Consider the following 19,015-nt stretch of genomic DNA (forward strand, 5'->3'; position numbering starts at 1 on the left):
CATTCTTCCCACTACTTTTCTGACTGAATGTTTCTTCACCCATTGTCACTAACAGATTTACTTATTAAAAAATACTCATAGTATACATGAGTCTTCAAATGGAGAAACAAATCCACAGTTGTGTATGGGTACAAAGTTTCATTTAAAAATAAATCTCTAAAGAGAGCTTTCAGGAATCTGTTCAATTTCCCTTTTCAATCTGAAATTTTACAGATTAATTAACCTTTACATGTATCACGTCTATATAGTCTGCCTAATGTTAATGATGTGCAATCATCTGACTTGCGATATATGTAAAGGTTAATTCATCCCTACAATCGTGGCTATATAATGAGGATTCCAAGACTCATAAATTAATCAAACTTATAATATAAAGTACATACAAACATACTATGTTAGAAACCCCCATAAAAATATACAAGGAAATTTCAGTAAGCCCTATAAGCCCACATTCCAAGCACCTTAGTCAACTGACAAAAAAATGAAAAAGTATTACTACCACTGTCAAATACATAACCAGTCTTCCTTTCAAATACTTACTGCATTATTTCATGGGATAATTTTTTTTCCAACCCTATACTACTAGACATGCCATATTCTTCAGCATAAATTACGATGCTAGTAGACAACGTACAATCAGAAAATAGATGCCTCTTTCACATGGCTTCACCTAAATATATCAATTGAAGCAACACACAAAGGAAGTTATGAAAGTTTTCATTCAGATACAGGGTCCACTGGTACAGAATTCTGTACTGTAAATACAAATGTCACTCCCAAAACATGGAAGGTAATATAGTATACAAGAAATTTGAACTCCAGAACAAATACTACAACCCTCTGGAATGGAATATAAAATTTTGGCCCAAGGCCAACCCTAGGCCCTATGAGATAATTTGGCACTGCCAGGGAAATTGAGAGTAAAGAAGATTTTAAAGGTGGAACCGGATGAAAACCTTACAGTTGCACTGTGAAACAATTGTTAAGAGAGACTGGAAAGTAAGATAGACAGAAAACAATATGAGCAGAGGTACAGGAAACAGGAATGGAAGGGGTGTTGCAACTAGGGGCAGAAGGGACGATGCAATAAAACATAAGTAATGCCTACAATGCACCATGCAAGGTGCACTGATGGCAGTAATCCCCTATGGGTTTTGTCTGTTTGTTTGTTTAAAACCCTCTGGCTGTCTCCCAACTTTCCGAGGTCATTCCTCTTGGTCTGAGAGGCTTTGCATTGCAGATGCCAGAATTAAGAGGCTAAGTTTGTATAGTAGTACTAACAGAAAACAACTGTTTAAACCAAAATTACAGTAAATACAATCATACTCGCTGAACTGTACTGTATTTGTGCCATGGTCACTCAAACATTTCCCTGACCTTCTGCCTACTACAAAGGTAAGAGTTTATTCCATCAAAACAAATGATAACTTGTACGGCTTCCCTACATGTAAAAACCTTTGAAATATCCAGCACAACGTAGCCCACATCTTCAATGCCATAACACATTAAACATAATACCGTACACATTAGGGTATATGAGGGTATATCATTTTAATAAATTCTAAGAAATGACTCAACATATCAATGTAAACTTAGCAGATGACATCTATGTTTAAATATACAGTATACAATCATTTTACAAACTATCTGTCAAAACAAAAAATAATACCTCTGAACCTAACAATGAGGTACCTAATTTAGGGCCCTTTCAAAGACAAAACAGTGTAACTAGCTACATAAACTACATACGTACTATATTTTTCAGTAGCAGTAATAAGAAAATATAATTTACCAAGGTAGCTCTATTCTAAATCAATGGCAGGAACACACACCTACCCAACAGAAAAAACAGGGAACTAAAATTACTTCTTTAGCTTATATTATAGCTATCTCTATAAAACACTGATAAACTAAGAGGCTCTGCTTTCTCAGAAAGGTTGAATACAATAAAGGAATACATGTACTATACAAACAATGCAGAACAACGTCGTACATTATCAACAACCAATTATTATTCACAAAACATTATTATGTACTATAGCTCAAAAGTAGTTTACAACCAACAACATTACGGTCACACTACAGGCGACGAAATCCATTGCAGCCCACCATACCTTGTTTCGAAGTAATGAGACGATCAAGGAGCAGCTTTTTGAAGACAGCAACCCCGAGGACATTAATCTTTCGACTAAGACTGGGGGACAGTATAGGGGAGTGGGCAGATGACCCCTCCCCACTTGAGTGGAGAGAAGGACTTGAGGGGGTGTGGGCGATCTGTGCTGCCCCCTCCTTGCCGTCGTCTTTGTGTCTCTGACTGCTCATTGAACACATCCACAATTAGCATGCAAACAATCAGGATAACTTTTTAATGTTACATCAACGAAAGAGGAATTGCTGAACAGAATCTTGAACCAAAGTACTTACCATTATTGAGATTCGCAATAGCAAAGATTTTAAAACATTGAAAAGAAAAAGTAAAGTGTAAAAAGAAAACACAAAGGACTTGTAGATAAATTGTGACATACTAAGGAGAGTACAATAAATCTTATACTATATGCACACACTAATAAATTCTTTAATCAAACAAACTAAGGAGAGAGAGAGAGAGAGAGAGAGAGAGAGAGAGAGAGAGAGAGAGAGAGAGAGAGAGACCTTACCTTACCTTACAGACCTTACAGTTCGTTCGGGTTGCCCCAGGTCCCTCAGTGTGAGGCGCCTCTAATGTCTACCAGAGAGTTGCTAGTACATCTTCCGGTATATTTTGCATCTTCCAATCTTGGATGGTCTGGGATGCAGTTTAGATATTTGTCGAGCTTATTCTTAAACACATCTACGCTCACTCCTGATATATTCCTCAGATGAGCTGGCAACACATTGAATAGACGCTGCATTATCGATGCTGGTGCGTAGTGGATTAATGTCCTGTGTGCTTTCCTTATTTTTCCTGGTATAGTTTTGGGCACTATTAATCTACCTCTGCTTGCTCTTTCTGATATTTTTAGTTCCATGATATTTTCTGTTATTCCTTCTATCTGTTTCCATGCCTGAATTATCATGTAGCGTTCTCTTCTCCTTTCTAGACTATATAATTTTAAGGATTGTAGTCTTTCCCAGTAGTCTAGGTCCTTAACTTCTTCTATTCTAGCTGTAAAGGACCTTTGTACACTCTCTATTTGTGCAATATCCTTTTGATAGTGTGGGTACCATATCATATTGCAATATTCAAGTGGACTACGAACATATGTTTTTATAAAGCATAAATCATGTTCAGCTTTTCTTGTTTTGAAGTGCCGTAACAACATTCCCATTTTTGCTTTACATTTTGCCAACAGAATTGCTATTTTGATCATTGCATAACATGTTCCTATTCATCATCACACCAAGGTCTTTAACTGCTTCCTTATTTGTGATGTCTCATTATTAGGTCCCCTATATGCATATAGCTTTCCTTCTCTGTCTCCATAATTTATTGATTCAAATTTATCAGAGTTAAATACCATCCTATTTACCTCTGCCCAATCATATACTTTGTTAAGGTCTCTTTGTAGAGCGTTCTATCTTCTCAAGTAATTTAATTTCTCTAACTTATTCTTGTGTCATCAGCGAAACTACTCACCTACCGAATCCTTAACATTACTGTCTATGTCTTCAATCATAATAAACAAACAATATTGCAGCTAGCACCGTACCTTGTGGCACACCGGATATTACCTTGGTTTCATCCGATTTCTCATCGTTTGCAAATAACTATCTGTTTCTGTTGTGTAAAAATTCTTTTAACCATCTTCCTACTTTATCTACGATATTGTGTTTTCTAATTTTCTTTGCTACTATAGTTATGGTCTACTTTGTCAAAAGCTTTTGCAAAGTCTAGATAAACCACATCTGTTTCATTTCCGCTTTTCATATTTTTTAATATGTTCTCACGGTGGACTAACAGTTGGGTTTGTGTACTTTTTCCGGGTACGAAACCGTGTTGTCCTATATTAAACAAATTATTTTTTATTAAATGTTTCATAATATTTTTCTTCATTACCCTTTCATACACTTTCATAATATGTGATGTTAGACTCACAGGCCTATAATTACTTGCCTCTAGTCTTGATCCACTTTTGAAAGTAGGGGTGATATATGATAATTTGTGCTCATCATAAATCTTGCCTGTATCTACACTTTGTCTTAATAATATTGCAAGTGGCTTTGCGATAGAATGAAACTACTTTCTTTAACAAAATAGCAGGGATCCATCCGGCCCTGCAGCAGCTCCATTTTTAATTTCATTAATTGCCTGCACAATATCAGCTTCATTAATTTCTATGTCAGCTAAATATTCACTATTTCTTCCCGTTACTTCTATATCATTATCTTCATTATCTATCTAGGGGTGAATTCTCTCTTATCGTTCTGCCAGTATGTTGCAAATTTCCTTTTTTTCATTCGTAAATCTCCCCTTCAATTCTCAGAGGGCCTATTTCTATTCTTCTTTTATTCATCTTCTTCGCATATGAGTATAATAGTTTGGGGTTTTGCTTGTTTAATAGGGTTTTTTCTTCCAAGTCCCGTTTTTCATTTTCTTTTTGATTGTATAATCTTTTGTTCTGCATTTTCTATCTTACTTTTTAGTTCTATAAACTTTCCATGCATTTATTTTTTTCTTTTGCAAGACCTTTTTTTCCAAACTTTCTGGAGGGTTTTTCTTGGAACAAGATCCTTCATGTCTCTTCGGTAAGCGATGAATGATTGTTTACTTTTCTTGCTTCGGTATATATTATTTTTTCCACTATTTTCCCAATCCAATTTTATTTTAATAATAATCTCCGTATTTTAACCCCTTTTATTTTGTCATGCACTTAACGAAAAGTGTTAATCCCATCAATCTTTGTTTAATTCTTCATTAATTTCTGACCATTTTATATTTTTACTGTAGAAGTTGTATTTTCCATATCCTTCCCCACTTTTTTCATTTCTTGCTTATCTCTATTTTCACTTGCTTTGGAATGAACTGTTTAATTCTATGACATTATGGTCTGAAATACTCGCATTATAAACTATTATTTCTTTAACATAATTCATCTCGTTCACAAATACTAGGTCTAAAGTATTTTCCTTTCTTGTTGGCAGGTGATTTATTTGTTGAATGTTGTATTCTAGTAGCATATCTAATAGCTTTTCAAATTGCCTCTTATCTTCTGCACTACTATTACTCTCTTTTTTATATGTATAAGTACAACCACAATCTCCTATTCGTTCTTTCCATTCTACGAAAGGAAAGTTGAAGTCACCAGATAGGAGAATAGTGCAGTCCTTGTGATTTCTACATATATCATCCAATTTTTCAATTATTAAGTCAAACTCTTTAGTATTAGGAGGTCTATATATTACTATGTTCATCAATTTTTCAGATTCAAATTCCTAACGCTATTAGTTCACATTCTGAGTTACTATATTTCTCATATATTTTTCCTTGTTTTGTCTTTCCCATATATTGCGGTTCCCCCTTGATTCCTATTTTTTTCTATCTGATCTATAAAGTTTGGAACCCTTTTATTTGATCATCATTCCCAGTCCTCTTGGGATACCAGGTTTCACTTATATTCATTTTATTTTATCTATTTTCTTTTCATTTTGGGTTAGTTTCTTCTAAGTACTCATCATTTTTTCTTTTTGAGTTACTCGTAACTAAACCCTGCGCATTCATCACTATGATGGTTTGCGTGTTTTTCTCCTTCATTTAATAATGGGTAGTAATAAGGATTTTTCCCATGTCCTCTTTCCTGTTCTGGTATGTTGTTGTTTCTTTTTTTTCATTTCCAGAAATTCTGACATTAAAAAATCCAACATTTCCATAATATTTGATCTTCCTTCATCATAATTATTCATTTTGTGTCTGAATCTGCAATTTTCTCCGTTTCTGCAATATCCTCTTGCATAATAAATACAGTTATTATCTCTTGAGTAGAATTTCGGAGCTGATGCTTTGAAATTTTTTGCTGACACCTCTGCATATCTCATTGGTGGTTTTGCTTTTCTCTTTTACCTGATATTCTTGATTTCTCTCTTTATTTGTTTCTTTTCTTATTTTTGGATTTTATTACTTGGTTGGTTATTTATTTGATTATGATTCATGGCTACAGGGTGCATATATTTGCATTTTTTGTCGAACTTACATCCTTTTTCCTTCTTTTAGGTTTTTTACATATTTTTGGATGCAGATCTCTGCAATCATCCCCATAATCCATCTAGTATGCACATTTACCATATATTTCATAGTTTTGACATATCTTAGGATGTTTGTAGTAACATCTTTCTCCAAATCTGCAATTCCCTCTTTTCAAAAAAAAAAGGTTGCAGATTTTGTCTTCCTTGTCTATTTTTTCCTCTTTCCCGTCATTGTGTTAGATCTGGGTAGAGCCTCTTCGGGATTTGCTTTTCTGTTGTCATATCGTAATTTATTTCTTCGTAGGTATGCTGCTTTATTGCCTCATATGTGAGTATCAATGAGTATCTCTGCATCCATACTTTTACCTTGTTTTTCTTTGTTTTCCTTATTTTTTTTCTGTCATTTCATTTTGTCACTTCTCTTCCGTTTTCCTCTTCTTCTTTTTCTTCTTCTTTCTTCCTCTTCCTCTTCTTCTTCATCCTCAACTATTTGTACATTCAATCTTGATTTAATAACATTGTCTATCCATGATAGACATGTTGAACAAAAAATTCTTGTATCTTTTCTCAAATCTTGTATTACCTCAGCACACTGTGGATGGGTCGGAATGTTGCATGCAGCACATTTTCTGATTAGGTTTTTGTGGATTGACTATGCTATACCAAACCTTACACCAGTTTTGCATGCTTTTGGCATTCTTTTTCCTAATGCATCAATTAGGATATTCACAAGATTCACCTTATTCATTTTCTTTGTCGGAATATGTTGGTTTATGTATATTTTTCTCTTGACCACTTGGATTTTATTTGGAACTTCTTCAATTATTTTCAAGATGTTTTCATTAGATTTGTTCCAGTTTGAAGGATTATATCCTTCTAATATATCTATGAATGCTTTTGTATCTTTTTGGTTAGGACTGTTGCTGATTTCATAGATGAGAAATACCAAATTTGTAACTAATTTGTATTTTTCATAACTAACAAACCTGAGGTCTTAACATTAGGATTTACTAGCGCCAAGCTGGAAACCGGTATGAATTAAAATTACACTTGTGAGATCCAGGACTAATGGCATCTATACCAGGTCACGGGGCATGTATACCCAGAATGCCCACGGCTACCTGTGACCCATCAGTTATATTTCTAACCAGTTTAGACTGCTAGAGGGGTGGTTCGAGGTGGGCCTTTAACTGTTAAGACCTCAGGTTTGTTAGTTATGAAAAATACAAATTAGTTACAAATTTGGTATTTGTTCATACACGAAACAAACCTTCGGTCTTAACATTAGGATAGACTTACTATTGGAGGGAGGTAAGTCTCTACAACTGACTGGGAAGTTTGCCACCTTATCCATTTCCGAATATATAGGGAAATTCTAGAGAATGGACAATGAACCTAGGACCAAAGATATAAGCGGATCTATTGGTTTCCTCCCACTGGGTGTAGATACCATTCTACTGTTTACTCTTGTCCCTTGCGACTGGATCGACCTTCACCCTCTTTCCTTATTATCCAGAGGGTGTGTTGCTACTGAAAAGTATATCATCAGCTAAGATAGCTTCACAGTATGGCTGACCATCTCACCTGCATCTAGTCCGTTCCAGCACATGACGGTACTCTCCTTCATATTGCCCGTAGTTAAAGGAGTAGGAAGAAAGTAGTAAAGAAAAAACAAAAAAGACCAGTCATCCCATTCATTCTACTTCATACCTTCATCTTAGACTAGACGCACAAACTGACCCGCCAGGGGCACTGGATGAACTATATCACTTGTTGGGCCGCCACCACTGGACCCAAGGAAAAGGTGTCCAAGGATCTATGGGCAACATCTTTCAAATAAAATGAGGTGAAAGTTGTTTGGCGCTTCCACACGCCAGCTTTCAGAATTTTTATCCACAGACATGTTCTTCTTAAATGCTAGGGAAGCACTCACACCCCTGATGTCATGAGCTCTAGCTCCCACCTGGCTATCTGACCCTCTGTCTTCTGCAGTATAAGCATTTCTGATTGTCTCCCTTAGCCAAAATGATATTGTATTCTTGGACACTTCCTTCTTGTTCCGTCCTGTACTTACGAACAACCTCTGGCACCCCGGCCTGAGGTGCCTTGTTCTCTTTAAGTACTCCCTTAGTGCCCTGACGGGGCACAGGAGCATTTCAGCTTTGTCGTTGTCTACAAAGTCTGCCAAGGAAGGTATGGTAAAGGAGTCGAATCTGCCAGTCTACTATTGTTGGATTTTTGGGTCTTTGCCACGAATTCTGGGACAAACTCACACACCATTGATCTCCCAACCTCTCGAGCTGCTATGAGATATGAGAGGCCATGTAGCTCCCCCACCCTTTTGGTTGAAGCCAGAGGGCCAATAAGAAGACTGTCTTCAGGGTCAGGCTCCTATCCGTGGACTGCCTTAGTGGTTCTAAGGGGGTTTTGTCAGACTACTCAGTACCTTGGTCAGATCCCAATCTGGGGTTTTTTAGCTCCTTTGGTGGGCATGACTGTTTCAAAGCTCCTCATCAGCATGGCCAACTCCCATGAAGACGATATGTCCACTCCTTTCATTCGTAAGACTGGAGGCTAGAGCAGCCCTGTACCCCTTCACTGCAGATACAGACATATGTTTTTCTGTTCTGAGATATCAGAAAGTCCGCTAACTGCTGAATAGTTGGTACCGAGTGGAGACACGTTCCCCCTACGACACCAATCACAGTATGCTGACCACTTCCCTTGGTATACTGTCGCAGATGATTTTCTGATATTACCTGCCATCTAGTTGCTGCTTTCTGCTAAAACCCTCGCTCTCGGAGGAGATACTTGACAGTCTCCACCCGTGAAGCGATAGGGACTTCACCGACTGGTGGTACCTCTCCACGTGAGGCTGACACAGAAGGTTGCTCCATGGAGGTAACTCTCTTGGCACATCTACTAGGAGTTCCAGTAGGTCTGGAAACCACTCTGCTTTCGGCCATAAACGGGGCTACCAGGGTCCATCTTGAGGTTCTGAGACCGCATTACCCTGTTCAGAACCTGACGGATTGAGACAAAATGGAGGAAATGCGTACACGTCCAGATTGTCCCAGGGGTGTTGTAGCGCATCTTCTGCTGCTGCCTCTGCGTCCGGGACTACTGAACAATACACTTCCAACTTTTTGTTGTACCTGGTTGCGAATAGGTCTATGATCGTCCTTCCCACAACATGAGCATCCTGTCCACTACCTGTTGGTGTAGGGACCACTCCGTTCCCAGAATCTGATCCCTGCGGCTCAACTTGTCGGCCACTATGTTCTTTTTTCCCGGAATATACCTGGCCTTGATGTCTACCAGGTTGTCTCTATAGCCCACTGGTGAAGTTGAAAACTGTCATCACATGTAACTGCCGAGGAAACTAGGCCTCCTTGCTTGTTTATATAAGCTACTACTGTGGTGTTGTCTGACATCAATACCACCGATTGTCCCTTTACTCTCTCCCTGAATTCTTGTAGAGCCAGGAAAGCTGCTTTCACTCCAGCACGTTTATATGGAGTTCTCTGTCCTTGCAACTCCATTTTTGCTGACACCAATCAACTCCTCCATATGGGCTCCCCAGCCCTTCTAGTGATGCATCCGAGAACAGCAAGAAGGTCTGGGGAGGATTGTTGAAGGGGGACACCCACTGTCAGATTGTCGTCGTCCACCCACCACAGCAAGTCTTTCCTCACTTCTGCCGACAAGGGAATTTGCTCGTACGGGTGATCTACTGTTGGTGACCAAAACTCCTTCATCCTCCATTGTAGGGACCGAAGGTGTAGCCTTCCTTGTGGTACTAGCTTCTCCAGGGAGGTTAGGATTCCCAGCACCACCTGCCACTGTCTTGCTGGCTGTGTCTGCTTTCCCAGAAAGGCATTCACCACTTGTTTGCATTTCTGTACTCTTTGGTCTGTCGGGAATACTTTGGCTTGTGTTGTGTCTATCACCATTCCCAGATATTCCAAACGTTGACTTGGATCCAGCTGCGACTTCTGCTGATTCAACCACAATACCTAGGCTGTGACAACAAGCTGCAGGAGGGTCGCCCTGTCCCTGAGTAATTTCTCCCTGGACTTTGCTATCACCAGCCAATCGTCCAGATCTTATCAGCCTGATCCCCTGAGCGTGCGCCCATGCCGACACGAGGGTGAACACTCTTGTAAAAACTTGAGGAGACGTTGTCAATCCGAAGAACACAGGACCTTGAACTCGAAAGCTTTCCCTGCAAGACTGAAGCGGAGAAATTTCCTTGAAGACTGATGGAACTGGTATCTGAAAGTATGCGTCCTTTAGATCGACTGTCGCATAAAGTCCTCCGATTCTGACTGCTTGTAGAACCGTTTTCGGAGTTTCCATCTTGAAACTGGTTTTCCTTATAAACAGATTCAGCGTTGACAGGTCTATTACTGTCCTCCACTCCCCGTTGGATTTGGGTACCAGGAAAATCCTGCTGTAGAAGCCTTTTGTCGGACTGCTACTTGTTGCACAGCTCCTTTTCCATCATCTTCTTCACTTCGTCCTGCAGAATCGTGGCCTTCTGAGATCTGTGGGCATAAGTGACGTGGGGTAATGGTTGATCTGTCAGGGGCGGGGTTACCTCGAACGGAATCAAATACCCGATCCTGAGAACATCCACCACCCACTGCTCTGCCCCTAGTTCCTGCCACACCTTCCAGTGATTTGCCAGGCAACCCCCCACTGGTGTGCCGAGTGATGGGAGGCGCCCATCCTATCTTCTTGAGCCTCTCCCCTTCCCCTATTGCCCCTTCCTCTGTTGTTTCTATTGTGAAAGGGCCCGATGAGTTATCCTCTTTGGGGAAGAGGGTCTTGTGCTCTATTAGGGATGCTATGTCTCCACTGGTTTCTTTCGAGACATCTGCTGTTGTCTTCCCTCCAAAGGAATAGTTTGACTGTTAGAGGTTTTCCTAACTGCCTGTTGCACCAACCTATCGTTAGTGTCCATCCTTCTTCTATCTATCGCTTCTTTCCAGTATGACCTCTGGCAACAGTAGTTGCGATTCCAAGATATCCCCATTCCTCATTGCTAACAGGGAATCCAAATCCACATTGCGGCTTAGTCTAGCCAATGCTGCATCTCTCCTCATTAGCAGGATATTTGCCCAAACATTGGCACTTACGTTTGTCAGGTACGCAATCGCCTTGGACCCTGACTGTAGTAATCTAATGAACAATGGTTCATCTACTACTTTCCTTGTTGCTTCCGAGATGCAATTTTTCGCCACTGCTGTTGACCAAAGGTCTAACCAGGACGCAGCCTGAAAGACAGAAGAAGCTGTTGCTTCTAACGTGGCAGCCTCTTGTACGTCATCGAAGGGCACTCCATTTTAACCTGATCCAAGGTTAATCCAGCCTTAACCTTACAACATTAGGGTTCATTTGTCTAGACAGCAAAGGGACCTTCGTGTCGTATAATAATTTTCCTTTGCTTTATCATTGGAGGGGGAATAAATTTAAATGATCTATTAGATCTTAAGGAATTATCCCTACCCTGCAATCTTTGCGTTTACGTGTTGCAAAGACCGATTCCGCATGACTCGAGCAAGGCAATTCATACGACACCTTGGTATCCCTCTTTAGTCCAAACGCCATGTCAATTCCAGGAGGAAGCATACTGGCCGTGTTTCTGTCTTCTCCGAAAGGCTATTGAATTGACGAATCAAATCAATAACCTCTGCATACGAGGCCAGAAACTCTTGGGGGGGTTGGTTTTTTTTTTTTCTCCTTCCTCCGGCTCTAGTGTACCACTCTCCGTCACGAGAGATGTTTGTCTCGCCTCTATCTTCTGACAGACGGCCCGGAATTCCACGGCCGCCTGCCCCTACGCCGCGGCCTCTTTGATCTTTGCTGGCCGCTGTTGGCTCGATCCCAGATAGTCAGCAGGGAACGAGAACGTCTCACTCTTTCTCTGCTCACGGGATCTAGAGCGAGAATCTCGTCTAGATCTCCAAGATGAAGGCTCCCTTAAGACAGAGGTAAGTTCGTCTTTATTTAGCATTGGCATCGTTTTTCGAGCGTCGGCGAGCCAGGCCTCGGCCTTCTATCCAGACGACACTGCCTTCCACGAACGTATCCGCCGAGGTTGCCAACTCTCTATTTTTTGTACTTTTTAATAGGAGCCTTATCGTCCTTCGTACGTATTTTGAACGGCCTTACGGGCGAAACTGGGATCTGCATTCCATCCTCTGCTGCACCTTTCGCCGCCAACGTCGATTTTACCAGAGGTATCGCAGTTTTTGCGATCCGAACTGGCAACTCCGCCTCGGCCGCTAGCTCGCCGGCCGTCACCTCTCTCGCTTGTTCGGACTCTTGCGAACGGCTTCGTCTGGCAACCTTGTGCTTAATAGCCACTGATTTTCCGACCTTCTTGCTGACTTGGAAATGACAGTCTTCGTCCGAAGGAGAGGAAGAATTGATTCTTCTCCTCTTGGCCCGAGGATCCGCTAGGAACTCCCGAATCCTCCTCCAACGCTTGACTGGCGCTCGCCGTGACGTTATCGGACTTAGCGATGACGCCGAACTAGAGGAAGAAGACGAAGAAGGCGAATCACACTTTTTCTTTTTGTCTCTCTTATTCATTCTCTCCTCTTATATCCTGTAACTTCTGCATTAACAGTTTGCATTGACGGATCAGAAGGCGTATTAGCGTCTGGGTGCAGCGAAAAAGGCCGAGAATCGGTCTGTGACGTCAATCACGCCTGCCATCTCAGAGTGTGACGTATGTTGTGACGTCATCGCTCGCGTAGGGAGAGACTGAGAGGTTTCTGCTGGTAACCGCACGTTTGCTGCCAAATTACCTCCCACGTTCTGCATCGCTGTAAATACTGAGTGGGATGGAGAAGCAGCGGCATTAATTCCCATAAATTGCAAGCCCGGGGGATGAGGAACATTCAGCGCTGCCGGCCCCTGCTGGAACCGTGACGTCATATAATGCGCAAGCACATCCAAGGTTGGTACGCCTGGTAGGCCTAGCGCTGACCACGTACCATCTAACCTATGCGCTTGCGTAGCAGGAGCCTGAACAAAGATGGCGGATCTCCCCCTCTACTTGCTGGGAACAAAGGAGAGTGCAAATTATTCATAAAATTACCCAATGGCCCCTCCTGACGTTTCCGATACAGAACCGCTAGGAGAAACCGAAGGGGTATGAGACAATTCAAAAAAAAAGCAGGTGGAGAAACATATGGAGCAGCCTGGTTTATTACCGATACAAAAGAAGCCGGTAAGGTTTGGTCATCCAAAGATGGCGTCACCCCCTTTCTTTTGTATTGGCTTTTCCCATAGAACTTCTTCCACTGTTCCACCGACCAACCCGCGACAAACAGAACACGGATTAGTAACCGTACATAACGTTTTCCCTGCACCTACTACACGTTGGATGAGGATCCGTCGACACCGAGGTTAGGAACCTAGAACAGGGAAGCCACTGACTCCTGGGCATTTCCTTTGTCTCCTCTTCGAAGCGGTAGACGATCCCGATGTTGAGGCAAAATTCTCCATCATACCACGTATACACTCTTACCACACACTGATCACACTTGAGAAGAAAAGGAATGAAAATAAAAATGAAATGGATAAAGAACGGCAAACTGAAAAACCGGCTTTAAATGAGATAGACAGTAACACGTCTTATCTTAAAGGCGGTAGGAAAATAACTGATGGGTCACAGGTAGCCGTGGGCATTCTGGGTATACATGCCCCGTGACCTGGTATAGATGCCATTAGTCCCTGGATCTCACAAGTGTAATTTTAATTCTACCGGTTTCCAGCTTGGCGCTAGTAAATCCTAATGTTAAGACCGAAGGTTTGTTTCGTGTATGAACAAATGCCAGTTTCCCTTCCTGCTACCTCATCGTATTGCGAATCTGCTAAACACGCCAAATTACGCCACCTCTTCCCGCAGTTGGAACTTACTGCCATCTTGATCTGATTTATAGTATTACACTTGATAAACTAACTTAGAAGACGCTTTTATCCTACTATTTTCACACTAATCTTATCACCGATAGTTCACGAACACTTCTAGATATTTCTCAATTCTAGTCGTATGTTAAACTTGTGATATCTGTTGATTATTGTGACTTCACGCGGGTACGTCTCACCAAGCAAGATGGCTACTACGAGAGAGAGAGAGAGCGAGAGTAGAGAGAGAGAGAGAGAGAGAGAGAGAGAGAGAGAGAGAGAGAGAGCTAAGCACAACCAGGAGATGCAACAGACAACCAGGAGGCCTAAAAAAGACAACAGGGTGACATGCAGTAATATATATCACTCTTTTGCAGTGGCCAACTCGGATTTAAAATTCAGAAGACATCAGAAGGGAACAAACAATGGTGTCATTAGCCAAGGATGAAAACGTAACTCAAGAATCCCTTTTGCAATGCTATTCATCATGACCAAGTTGAAGGGGAGCTGCCTAGGAGGCAAGGAAAAACTTGCTTTTAATTAAAATTGCAAAAATTTATAGATAAAAATACATAAGCAAAAATTCATAGAATCCAAAAAGGGACTCAAAATGATATTGTTATGATACAATAAAGTTTTATGCATACTTACCTGGCAGGTATATATATAGCTTATCCTCTTGACGCACTGGCAGAATTTCAAAACTCGCGGCAACCGCTAGTACAACTGGTAGTTCAGGTGATGGCCACCCCGCTCCCCCGTGGCGCTGGTACTTGGAACTATTCCCCCGTTTTCCTCAGATTTTTCTCTGAACCCTGTCTCCTGAGGGGAGGAGGTGGGAATTTAATTATATATACCTGCCAGGTAAGTATGCATAAAACTTTATTGTATCATAACAATATCATTTTTATGCATGACACTTACCTGGCAGGTATATATATAGCTGATTGACACATTTGGAGGTGGGTCATAGACAGCAACATCGTCATAATTCAAAAATTAACTAAATTTTTAGAACTATGTATTAAGTTCCTTACCTGCTAAGGTAGCTGACTTCGTAGGTCCTGCCTCTTAGCCTGCTAAACCTTAGTAGCTCTCAACTAGGACGTGACCTGTTTGTTGAGAAAGCTAACAACAAGGGTCTGACAACTGGACGTGACCAATCTGCTGACAGAGAACCCTAGCCCTCATTTACCACGGGCATTCATGCTAGGAAAGTTAGTCACCTGAACCACACACACATATAATAATCACCACTAACCAAAAAACTGAGCTGGTATTAACCTTCTCAGACAACCATAAAAAACACTATAACCTAATTAAAATAAAAACCTAGCATGTTATTAGGTTATGGGGTGGAAACTCCTTTGCCCAGTACTGTACCTGAGGATACATACGGGCCTAACGTTTGACAATTATCAAAAGTTGTCTTCACGTCTCTAAGGTAATGAGAGGCAAACACAGAGTTTGTCCTCCAAAACGTCGAGTCTATAATGTCCTTGAGGGCTAAATTTTTCCTGAATGCTAAGGACGTCGCTACTGCTCTCACCTCATGAGCTTTCACTTTAATCAACCCAAAGCATTCTTCCTGACAAAGCAAATGAGCTTCTTTAATGACTTCTCTTACAAAGAAAGCCATTGCGTTTTTAGACATAGGTCTAGTAGGATCTTTAACAGAGCACCACAGAGAACATGACGTTCCCCTAATGCTTCTTGTTCTTTCTACGTAAAACCGCAAGGCTCTTACTGGGCACAGAACCCTTTCTTGTTCTTGACCTACTAGATCAGCCAGTCCTTCAATCTCAAATGACCTTGGCCACGGATGCGAAGGATTCCTCATTCTTTGCTAAGAACTCCTGTTGAAAAGAACAAACTGCTTTGTTGTGCTTCCAACCTACTTGCTTGTCAATAGCTTGCAGCTCGCTAATCCTTTTAGCTGTAGCTAAGGCTACTAAGAAAATAGTTTTCTTCGTTAGCTCTCGCAAAGGTGAACTGCCCATAGGTTCGAACCTATCCGTCTCCAAGAATTTGAGAACGACATCCAGATTCCAAGAAGGCGTCCTGCAACGTCGATCCTTCTTTGTATAGAACGATCTGAGAAGATCTCTAAGATCTGCGTCGTTGGACAGGTTTAAACCTCTGTGTCTAAACACTGCAGACAACATACACTTATAGCCTTTAATTGTCTGATTAGCCAATCCTAGTTCCTTCTTCAGGTATAGAAGGAAATCTGCAATTTGTGTCACAGAGGTACTGGATGAAGAAATCTTCCGATTCTTACACCATTTACGGAAGTTCTCCCACTTCGACTGGTACACTTTGATAGTCGATGGCCTTCTTGCTCTTGCAACTGCCTTCGCTGCTTCTCTAGAAAACCCCCTCGCTCTGACAAGTCTTTCGATAGTCTGAACGCAGTCAGACCCAGAGCGAGGGTGTTTCTTGTGGAACCTGTCGAAGGTGGGTTTGTCTGAGAAGATCTACTCTCGTAGGTAGACTTCTCGGAGAATCTACTGTCCTCATTCCAGTACCTCTGTGAACCACGTTTGGGCCGGCCAGTATGGGGGCTATCAGAGTCAGCCTTGTTCCTCGACTTTCCCTGAATTTTTTTATTACCTTTCCTAAATCTTGAACGGGACAAAAGCGACGCATCTAGCCCCGTCCAATCTAGTAGGAAGGCATCGACTGCGACTGCAAGAGGGTCCGGGATTGGAGAACAATAGTTCGGTAACCTCTTCGTCGCTGCGGTAGCGAACAGATCCACTACTGAGTGCCCCAGAGCTTCCACAGTCCTGGCATACTTGAAGATGCAAACATCCACTCCGTGGAAAGCACTTGTCCGTCCCTTGCTCAACAGATCCGCTCGGGGGGGGGGGGGGGGGGGGAACTGACGTTCTTCTCTCCTTGAATAACCTGGTGAGCAGGGTGACGTTTTCTCTCTGCGACCACAGAAGAATCTCCTTCGCAGGTTGCAGAGGGACAACGAGTGGGTTCCTCCTTGTTTCCGTATATTATGCCCAGAGCTGTGGTATTGTCCGCGTTGATCTGCACCACTTTGCCGCTGATCCACGGTCTGAACGCTTTCAGAGCCAAGAAGATCGCCATCAGTTTCCTTCTGTTTATGTGCCATGCCTTTTCTTCTTCGTTCCAAAGGCCTGACTCCTCCCGAGGGCCCAGCGTCGCTCCCCAGCCTGCGTCTGACGCGTCGGAAAAATAATATCCGGTCTGGGTTCCTCTGCTGGAGTGACGTACCCTCTGACAGCCTCTCCGGAACTAGCCACCACTTTAATTCCTCCTTTATCTTTGAAGGAATTGGAAACCGGAAGGAATCTGGTTGCGATCATTCTTGTCCAGGACTTCGTTCAGAAAGAACTGTAAGGGCCTCATGTGAAGTCTCCCTAGTGAAATGAACCGCTCTAACGAAGAGAGTGTCCCCAGCAAGGCTCATCCACTCTCTCGCTGAGCATTGGTCTTTCAATAAGGAATTCTTGCACTTTCCGCCGGCACATGTCTGCCTTTCGGGTGACGGAAAACCCGAAAAAAAGTCACTGAGGATATCAGAATCCCCAATAAACTAGCTCCTGGGAGGGGATCAACCGTGACTTTTTTCAGGTTTACCATCAGACCCAGTTTGCTGATTAAACTCAATGTGATGTTCGTGTCCTCCAGACATTGCTGTTTTGATTGTGTCTTATGAGCCAATCGTCGAGGTAGAGAGAGACTCTGACTCCTAACAAAAATGAACCACTTCGCCACATTCGACATTCATTCTTGTAAAGATTTGAGGAGCCGTGCAACAGACCGAAACAAAGGGCTTTGAATTGATTAAATCCTTTCCTGGATCACGAATCTCAAATATTTCCTGGACCTGGGTGAATTGGAATATGGAAGTACGCATCCTGAAGGTCAGTGTTACCATCCAGTCCCCCTGGCGTACCGCTGCCAGTACTGAATCGTTCGTCTCCATCGTAACTTGGTCTTTTCTACGAACAAGTTTAGCTGGCTTACGTCCAGTACCCACCGGTCCCTCCAACCCCCTGATGACTTCGTACTAAAACAGACGGTTTTTGTAAAAACAAAAAACCTGGGGATTCGTGATCCATAATTGGTTCTATGGCCCCCACCCCCTTTTCCTAACATGCTGGCAACCTGAAATGCCAAAGAGCCTTCTCTCTTCTCTAAAATCGATGTAATGAGCCCTAGGGCTCTCGGAGCTGTAGCGAGAGGTTGGTTTCTTGATAAAGGGGATCTTGTACCCTTCCTTCGCTACCTTTACAGACCAGGGTCCGCTCCTTTGCTTGCCAGACTTCCCAGAAGTCCTAAAAGTCTGGCTCCCACACAAGGTCTGGAGGACTTCTGACTCATTGCTTGATTAAGTTTTGGAACCTCTTTTTGGTTGGAACTCTTTTCCCTCTAAATGCTGGTCGGGAAAAAGTCCTACCCCGAAAGGGCTGCTGTGATGTCTTTGTATCCTTCGGGGTCTTTTTTCATAACATTAGAAGGTAAATACTTCCTTACAGACGACGTAAGAAGATCTTGAGTATCCTTTTGATGAGGGGGAGAGAGATTTCCTTAAATGATCTCCTGAGGGAAGAGCTGTCCTGAAAGAGGAGAAAACATCAACTCCGACTTTTTGCGCGTTCGACACTCCTTCAGCAGCGAACGAGCACAAGAGATGGTCTTTTCTTCAAGACGGGGCCTGCTGTAAAAAAGTGAAGCCAATTCATTAGCTCCATCTCTCAAGGCTTTATCCATACAGGACATGATACTTTTCGACAACTCGGATTCTGACGAATCTTCCATCTCCGAAGTCCGAGGCCAGGCCCCCCCACGACCAGTCAAGAAAATTAAACACCTCAAAAGTCCCGATAGATCCTTTGAGTAAATGGTCGAACTCTGAAGAAGTCCAACCACCACTTTGGCTGATGTAAAGCAT

The 19,015-nt window shown here is 42.1% G+C and overlaps 1 protein-coding gene across 8 annotated transcripts in view; it reads right to left on the reverse strand.

Annotated features, from left to right (window-relative positions):
* LOC135213159 (protein furry-like) overlaps positions 1 to 19,015 on the reverse strand; it is a 165,044-nt gene that overhangs the window by 134,621 nt on the left and 11,408 nt on the right. For 7 of the 8 annotated variants that reach the window (XM_064247123.1, XM_064247130.1, XM_064247155.1 and 4 more), the window contains exon 2: positions 2,115 to 2,314. The exons of the other annotated variant lie outside the window; for it this stretch is intronic. In XM_064247123.1, coding sequence (XP_064103193.1) covers positions 2,115 to 2,314 — 200 coding nt within the window. The remainder of the gene's footprint in view (positions 1 to 2,114; positions 2,315 to 19,015) is intronic. 8 annotated transcript variants of the gene reach the window in all.

The sequence above is a fragment of the Macrobrachium nipponense genome, chromosome 19, assembly GCF_015104395.2.
Source record: "Macrobrachium nipponense isolate FS-2020 chromosome 19, ASM1510439v2, whole genome shotgun sequence".
Taxonomy (NCBI): domain Eukaryota; kingdom Metazoa; phylum Arthropoda; class Malacostraca; order Decapoda; family Palaemonidae; genus Macrobrachium; species Macrobrachium nipponense.